The sequence below is a fragment of the Mus caroli genome, chromosome 3 (assembly GCF_900094665.2).
Source record: "Mus caroli chromosome 3, CAROLI_EIJ_v1.1, whole genome shotgun sequence".
NCBI classification, from domain to species: Eukaryota; Metazoa; Chordata; class Mammalia; order Rodentia; family Muridae; genus Mus; species Mus caroli.
Window position 1 is genome coordinate 139,129,402 of NC_034572.1, and position 8,813 is coordinate 139,138,214.

The following is an 8,813-nucleotide window of genomic DNA, read 5'->3' on the forward strand; positions in this document are numbered from 1 at the left end:
CCCAGGCTTATGCAGGACTCTGCAAATGCCCACTCAACGCTGTCAGAACGGGTCCCTAGTTTCACAACTCTGTTGGTGTCACTGGCCCCAGTTCAACATTAGATCCAACTGAGAAGTTTTAAAACTGCCACTTCAAGGGTTAAACATGGTTAACCCACGACCCAGAAATTCCACTCTTAAGCCTGTACCCAAAAGAAATGAAAGCAAGGGGACTGGAGAGATGGCTCAGTGGTTAAGAGTGCTGACTACTCTTCCAGAGGTCCTGAGTTCAATTCCCAGCAACCACCTCGTGGCTCACAACCATCTGTAATGGGATCTGATGCCCTCTTCTGGTGTGTCTGAAGACAGCAGCAGTGTACTCACATACATTAAACAAATAGATATTTCTTAAAAACCAGCCCCCTGTACACCAGCCCCAATTAAATGTTCTTTATAAGGGTTGCCTTGGTCATGGTGTCTCTTCACAGCAATGAAAATCCTAAGACACCTCCCCCTGCATTCCAAAAACAAAAACCCTCTTCCTTTATTGATTGCTACTAATTGTTCCAAGATCATACAGTCAATGATGTATTAAGATGGACAACATCTCCCCAAAATTCACAACCACTGGTATCTCAGAACATGATCCGCTTTGAAAATACATTCTTGCCTTGTATCCCTTATCCATGAGGAAACACCCTGAGAAACTTGCTAAGTAATGTCATCACGTCTATGATCCCACTGCCTTGTGCTGGTAGCATCTAATTTGAATCTACAGGACATAGGTCGGGTGCCTCATGTTCCAGAGTAGGATATAGGTACACTTGTAAGTTAGATGGAAATGCAGGTTCCTGCTAGGGTTTGGGAATCGGTACTTATTGCAAAGAAAGGACAGGCTTGGAGGAATGGTGATACATTAGAAACTCAGGATTGAGATTCACAGGCCATGATCATGCACAAGCTGAAGAAGGCGGATGTCTTGAACCCAGTTCTACACTTGCCTGAAAACCTAGACCTTATTCCAAAGAAAACAAGAAGGAAGATTGCTTGACATTTTTTTGTGATGGTAGTGAGTATTCACCACAGTGCCCTATGTCTGGGTGGCTGGAGAATGAAATCTTCCATCTGTTTCTCTGACTTCCTTCCTTTCTTCTGCACTCTGGTCTCTTCTTGATAGCAACAGGGAACCTTTCGAAACAAAGTCAAACGCCCTGGCCTTTTTCACCCAGCTGCTCTCCTCTCTCTCACTGCTCCCAATCCAGCCAGGCCTCTACCTCCTGGGGTCTAGATTAGAGCAGTAGCTGGCCAGCTTGCAGAACAGTGAAAGCATAGTTTGCATATGTCCCTCTGCTCCTCTGAAGCCTGCGGTGGCTTTCCTTCTGACTCAGAGTAAACCTGTATGACTCGTGGCGAAGTCAGATTAAACTCTGCCCATAGCACACAGAGTTTACCTCCCCAGCCACCCAGCCTCTGCATTGCAGGGCTCTCTCTTTTTCCCTCTGTCCACCTGCTCCTCCCTCACTTCCTGCAGGTGGGAAATGTATCCTTTATCTCCATGTGGTCTCCATCTCCACCTTTTCCATTTTCCAGTGTCACTTTCCCTCTTAATATTTATGAGATTCTAGCATATTAAACACTTTACACATGAAACTTTTCAAATGTCTACCTTTTCCACCCCCAAACAAACACATGCTATAATGTAAATTTCACGAAGAAACAGATGTTATTGTTGTTTTTCTGTGTGTCGGAGTCAGGCTCCTACTATATAGCACAGGTTGTACCAGTAATTTACTAAGTAGCACAGAATAACCTTGAACTTTGACAATGCTTACGACTGGGTCTATTGTTTTTTATTTTGAGACAGGATATTCTTATCTGCAGGGCTCAAACAAAAAAACCTACATATCCAACATGTGAAAAAAAATGCAAAAAAGGAAAAAACCCTCCTAATGTTTTAAGTAAGTTTATGATTTATTCCTGCTTATAGCTGGGTCAGATGCAAGCAGTTGGTTGGCCAACACATCTAGCTAGCTTGTGCCACCACACCCTAGCTGGAGGACATTGGTGTTTGATTTGCGTTATAAACCTAGAAGAAGATTTGGGTGTAGTTCAGTAGTTGTCATTCAACAGATGGTTGCTACAGGAAAGAGCAAATGATTAAGCAAAAAAGACACCGGATGACTAAGGACACAGGAAAACACTCTAGTATACTAGACATCAGCGTGAAAAATGACCTGGCATAATGTAAACACCAAGATTCCAGAACTCTGATCAAAGCTACAGAGATGTGGCTTTAAGCCTCTACTGGTTCTTTTGTTTTAGATAAAGATTCCTGTTGCCTTTGGTCCTCTTGACATTTCAGTCTACACTTGCACATTTACTTCATTGACCACATAATCATTTTCTGCCTCGGACTCTATGTGGAGCTCCTCACCCACTAGTTCACGTTTTGCACGGGCTACGAGTTAAAATACCGTTCTGAAAATAGCCATTTGGCCTCCAATAAACAACTTCCCCATCACAGCATCCCTAGAATTTACTTACTGAACAGAGATAAAGGATAATAATAAGAGAGTGTAACTGTGCACCAAATAGCCTCAGAACCTTAAATATACTCCTAGAGGCCTAGCTTTTTAAATTTGTCTCTACTGCATAGATTAATAAGGAGAAATGCTCCTAATGAATAGAGACTTAAAAGTACCCAAACACTACCTGTGCTGCTAAATTGATGGGATTGCTGGTAAATTTTACATCTTTTAACAGTTTTTTTTCTTTGTGTTTTGTCATTTTGTTTTCTGCTCTCAAGATCTCCTTGCTCCTGTCTGCCTAGTTCTAGGTGGTAAATGGCAGTGGGCCCCCAGAGCAGGCCCTCAAACGGAAGTTATGTGTGCGTGTATGTATATGTGTGTGATCACGCAACTGTAAAACCTGGCTCAGCACAACAGGAAATTGTTCCGCAACATCTGGAAAAGAGAAGCAAACCAAAATGCTCTGGCCGACCCAGCCCACACTCCACCCAAACGAGGAGTCTGCGAAGGCGGGGAGATCCCGCTAAACTGAGAGGCCAGTGCTCCGCCCACGGAAACAAATCCTTCAGGCGGCCAATCCGCAATCCTATGTAAATGACAAGGGGGCGTGGTTAGAGGGACGCCCGCTGTGGGCAGAGCCACTGCGGAAGCAGAGACGTAACCGAGGGTAGTACTGATTGGCTGGCACGTAGGTGGGCGGGGCCTGCAGGCAGACCCGCCTCGCCGAAGGGTGGTGCCTGAGTTAGGAAGAACGCTGAGCGCCGCACCGCTGGCCCCAGGGGCGGAGCCGGAAGCGGGGCGTTGAGGTCTCCACCTCCTCGTCCGTGAGTCGGCCGTTCCCCCGCTTCTGTTCCTAGTCCCCCCGAAGTCACAGCCTGATTCCCGGAGGCCCGAACCCTTAGCCTGGGCGGGGTGGCGCGGGCCGGAAGGACGCCATCCCGGCCTCGGCCATGGAGGCTCCCGCACCGTCCCTCACGGAGGAGGATTTGACTGAAGTGAAGAAGGACGTGAGTAGCTCCGCCGGGCTGGGCGCAGCGGGGCGGGCGGAGGAAAGCGGAAACCCGGAGCCGAGCGACGGGCAACTTCAGGTCGGAAGAGCGCGGGGTCCTGGCACAGCACGACCTGCCTGCTTCCCGGGAGCTGGCTGGAGACGATTCCACCAGCGACCCGGGAGTCCGCGGTTAAGCCTGTCGGTGGGCTTTGCCATCCGCTCGTCGCTGGTGGCTTTCCATCCTGCCGATCCCCCACCCCACGCCACCGCCGCGGGAGCTGCTAGGCTAGGGAGCCGCCGGAGTCTGCCCACAGCGGGCTCTGGACCAGGCATCCCCGGGCGTAGAGCAGATGGGTGAAACTGGTCTCTATCCGGGTCTGCGGAAAGCTCGCCAGCTGAACGCACGCCCTGGAATTCCCCCAGTAAGCAGACGCCCACGTATTTAAATGAAGGGGTGTGCGTACTTCTCGCTGAGACTTGGTTCCCAGGTAAATGTTGAAAATACTCACGACTAAATTGGACTCTTCTGCTTAGACCATGTAGAACTTCACAGACACAGTAATATTTGAGGAAATGGCTTTAACCACAACGTGCTTCGTTTTTTTTTTTCCTTCCTTTTAGTTAACTTCTTTTGCCAGAAAAAAAAAAAATCAAATGAGCACCACTTAGATAATATACATGAATTCACATTAAAAACCGATAACTCGTTCTTACTTAGCACCAAAGTGCTGCTGAAAAATCGTCTTTGCGAACTTAACCTCAAGTTGTTGAAGATGTATGTGTGCTTCAAACCCCTTTTTCTGCCATACTTACCCCTTGTAAAGTTTATTGCACTGTACCCATAATTACAACTGATATAGCTAAGTACCAGGAGGGAAAGGTACGGCCGGGATTACTGCCATAGTTTACGTGGAGTTGGTAGGGCACCTGCTGTATGGAAAGCTACACATTCTACTTGAAACAAGGTCTTTGATACCCACTATAGTCCTTAAGAGGACAGTAAACCCTAAGTGTAAAGTCTGAGAGCTCTACTCCCATGTTCCACACAGTTTTGAATTTTCTCACAATCATTAAAGTACCTGTAAGGAGAGAATTGCTTTTCATTTTATAGCTGGCAAAACAAGACAAGACCTGTCTGTAGATAGGGGAGGAGAGTGCTGCAGGGCTTTGTTTCTGCTCCGGGGGTTCATTGACATCATCCATCCTGACAGTTGCACTTTAGACCTGTGTTAGATGTCCATAACCTTAGAGAGACTACAGAGAAGCGTCAGGTTGTCTATAAAAATAGTGTTCCTTAGATATTTACCGTATTATTTTTGAAACTGCTTATGACAAGCTTAAACATTCATCCGCATTACTTGAACCTCCTTTTTTTCTCAACTCCAGGCCTTTATTTCCAAGTCTACCAGAACTCAAACTATAATTTCATACATTTGGCTGTTGTTTTGTTTCTCTTGTAACTCTTGCTGTCCTGGAACTCACTCTGTAGACCTAGCTGGCCTCAACTCCCTTCCTCTGCCTCCCAAGTGTTGAGATTAAGGCATGAGCCACCACTGCCTGCTATGTTCTTACGTTTTCAAAACTTGAACTTTTCATTATCCTTCCCCCAAAACTGCTTGGTGTCCCTTCTGTATTATCTGTCTTGATAAATGATGGGAAGTTGTTTACATGAGGCTCTGTCTGTCTCAGGGTTTGCTTTCTGTGGCTTCTGTTGCCTATGGGTCAGCCATGGTCCAAAAATATTTAATTATTTAATGGGAATTTGATACAGTTATAGTGATACAAATTGAGCACTCTTCTAAGTACCGTGACAAAATCTTGTGCCATCTCACTGCATCTGGCCAGGGACACGAGTCTCACCTTTTCCCCAGTGTGTGTGTTACCTGCCTGTTATCCTCTTAGTAGTGAGCTGTCTTGGTTATTAGGTTAGTTTTTATGGTGGAAAGCTTGATACGGGGTTGGTACCATGAGGTTTTGCACATCCATAGAGAGTCTTGGTCCATGTCCTCCCATGTTAGTGGGGAGCACAGACCTACTGCTGGTCCCCTGAACGTACATCTTCAGCGCTGTTCCTGTTTTCATCTGTTTATTTAACACAGCCTCATCTTGTTAGAACTTGTTTCATTTTAACAAATAGAGGTAACTTTATACTCTGAAGTTGATAATGTAATACTAACAGTTAAATTAAGGACTAAGGAACTAGAGAGATAGCTCAGCAGTTAAGAGCACTGACTGTTCTAACAGAGGTCCTGAGTTCGATCCCCAGCAACCACATGGTGGCTCACAACCATCTGAAATAGGATCCAATGCCCTCTTCTGGTGTGTCTGAAGAGAGAGCAACAGTGTACTCACATACATAATATAAATAAATAATCTTTTAAAAAAAAAAGAACTAAGACAAAATTCTGTTTTTTACAATAGCTCAATTTCTTGATTGAAGAAAAGTAACCATAAACTAATAACTTTAAACATTATAATAAAATTTTCATTCATCCAAAGCACTGCACTCTGAAATGCGGAGCACACAGCGGTGAACAGAACGTTTGTGGGTTACCTCCTTCAAACATATAGGTCATTAAAGTTGAAAAGTATGCATATCGTTTATACAACTGGGCATTGGTAAATTTGGTCAGTGCTATGAAGACAACACCAGGGCATCATACTTGCAATAGGATGGTTAGATGTGCTTGGTTTTGATCTAAGGTTATAACAGAACTGGGGAAGCGCATTTGAGACAGAATTTGACAAGGACCTAAGTCAGGACCTTTGTAAGTTCAGAATATTGAAGGACGGCAGATGGTAACAAAATGAAATTAGGGATGTGGGCTAAGCAAACTCTTGAAGGTCTTAACTTTTTTCTCTTAGGAGTCCTGCTAACGAATTAATGGGGTTTTGTCTGACTTTTAAAGATCCGCCTGCCTTTTCTGTAGACCGGGGAGATGAGGAAAAGTGGGAAAGGGCATGGAAGGACTTGGATGCACTGAAAGGCGGTGATGATATGGGTCAAAGTGAAGGCCGTAGACATGGATGGAACACAAGCTCGGGGTGCATGCTGAGAGCGGACAGGACGGGACTTGGAAGAATAGTGAGAGTGAAGGTCAGAAGAGGTTTCTGCACTAGAAACACAAGCATTCTGTTGAAAAGATGAGACCCAGCTCCAGGCTCTCAAGCTGCAGCCCTCATCCTCTGAGAACGGGATGGGAGGCACAGAGAGAAGTTTCATAGAGATCAGAAACAATCAGGACAGTATCCTGTATGCGCAGCAAGGAGAACGTGTCTGGAGGAAGGAGTGATCAGCTGTGAACCTGCTCTCAGAAGCCAAATATGATGAAGGTGGGAAGGACCCATCAGTAGAGGAGGTCCTCGGTGACTTGGGGGAGAGCGTGGGACACAGTGGAAACGCCTGGGGATGAAGTGGGGAATGTGATGAACAATGGAAGAGGCTGGGGCTGCGAGACAGGTGTGGCCAGCTCATCCTGGATGTTAAAGTACGGCTTCCCAGCAATGACCAGCAACCTCAAGCTTCAAAGATAAAGGGAGCTCAGGGTATGAGAAGGAAAACTCAGGCACATAGCAGCATGAAACAGTGCTAGTCCTCGATTGTAAGTGGAGCAGAAGTCCTGCCATAGGGTACTGCTGAATCAAGCTGGAGAGGTTGCCTGCTGTGGCCCAGTAGTCACTAGTCATTGGGCCTCCACTGTAGAAGGAACTGGGCTGAGCCTTCATGAACACTAAAGTCTTCCTAGATGGGTTTAATTCTTTATCCTTATTTTGCCAAGATTCTGAAGGTCCAGCGGTACCAGTTTGTACCAGTTCTCACAGAACGTTACAGATTCAGGATTAGCAGAAGTTTGTCTCATTGCAGAGCCGCACTCTTCTTAAGGACTTTAAGGACTTTTTAGATTTTTTTTTTAAATATTGGTATTTTGACTGCATGGATATATATATATATACCATGTGTGTTCCTGGTGACTACAAAGGTCAGAAGATGGTGTCAGGTCCTCTGGAACTAAAGTTGTGGAGTATTGTGAGCCATCATGTGGGTACTTGGAAGCAAACTCATATCGTCTGCAAGAACAAGTGCTCATACCCACTGAGTTATCTCTCTAGCCCAGTGCTCTCAACTACTGTGCTGTGTTCGGGACTATCCAATAAATCATCAGTGTTGGTATAATTTATGTAATGGCTCAGATTTCTATTTTCTCTTGAAAATTGTAAAATCTAATAGATGCATGAAAGATTTGAGAAAGAGGAGGGAATTACAAAATGCTATTTTTCTGTTAGCAGTCCACACAGGCTTTACGGACCTGAGCTCGGGCAGTGCCCAGAGTGGTGCTGAAGTCATGGTGACTGGTGTTCTGATAACTTACATGGTCTTCCGATGACTAGCCGTGTGTGCTGTCTATTGCCCAGCTAAACCAGGAGCCCTCTGTATGCAGTGTTAAAATGTTGTTCATCTTTTCATATTCACACTAGAAATTTATACATACGAAGTTTACTGTGTAGATAAATAAATGTGTGGAAATCCAGTAGACAAAAACCTGTCAGACGCTGAGCAGTGGTGGCGCACGCCTTTAGTCCCAGCACTTGGGAGGCAGAGGCAGGTGGATTTCTGAGTTCAAGGCCAGCCTGGTCTACAGATTGAGTTCCAGAACAGCCAGGGCTACACAGAGAAACCCTGTCTCGAAAAACCATTAAAAAAACAAAACAAAACAAAACAAAAGAACAAAAAACCCTGTCAGCCACCTTCACTGGGACAACTTTCCAGGCATTGTTTACTAACTTGGCTCTACTGACGCTTCCACTGCCTTTAACTCATGGTTATAAATGTGAGTCAAAGTGATCACCACCATCATTGCCCTAACAGGATCAATCCTGGTGCACCGCGCTATTTCTAAACACTCTGCATATATAATAATTCCTCTGAACTCTCACATGAGGAAACAGACACAGGGTTCATTTGCCTCAAATCCCATGTCCAGTAAATACAGGCACGAATATGCAATCACTGGCATCAGATTATCACCACTTATTGAGACAAACGTGGACCTGATTTAAACAGCACACAGTGCGTGCCTAAGAATTAATTACATGGTACTTCAGTAATGTGTACACTTTTTTATGTTTCAATTAAAACTAATGAAGTTAAATACTTAAGATTAGCCTGAGCTAAGCTTTCCTCCTTCTCTTAGGTTTTTTTTTTTTTTTTTTTTAGAACTCTTTGGTTCTCTGTGTTCCTCTCTGTACTTCCCTTTCTTCTCCCTTCCTTCCCCGAGGACTGACTCAGCGAGGACCTCCCTCCCTCCCTCCCTCCC

The 8,813-nt window shown here is 45.1% G+C and overlaps 1 protein-coding gene across 1 annotated transcript in view; it reads left to right on the forward strand.

Moving 5' to 3' along the window:
- Window positions 1-1,817: 1,817 nt before the first annotated feature.
- The window catches only part of Bcl10 (BCL10 immune signaling adaptor), an 11,919-nt gene continuing 4,923 nt past the window's right edge, over window positions 1,818-8,813 (forward strand). Inside the window, exon 1 of the mRNA XM_021157734.1 lies at window positions 1,818-3,514. Within this exon, the coding sequence (XP_021013393.1) occupies window positions 3,458-3,514 (57 nt within the window). The 5' untranslated portion in view covers window positions 1,818-3,457. The remainder of the gene's footprint in view (window positions 3,515-8,813) is intronic.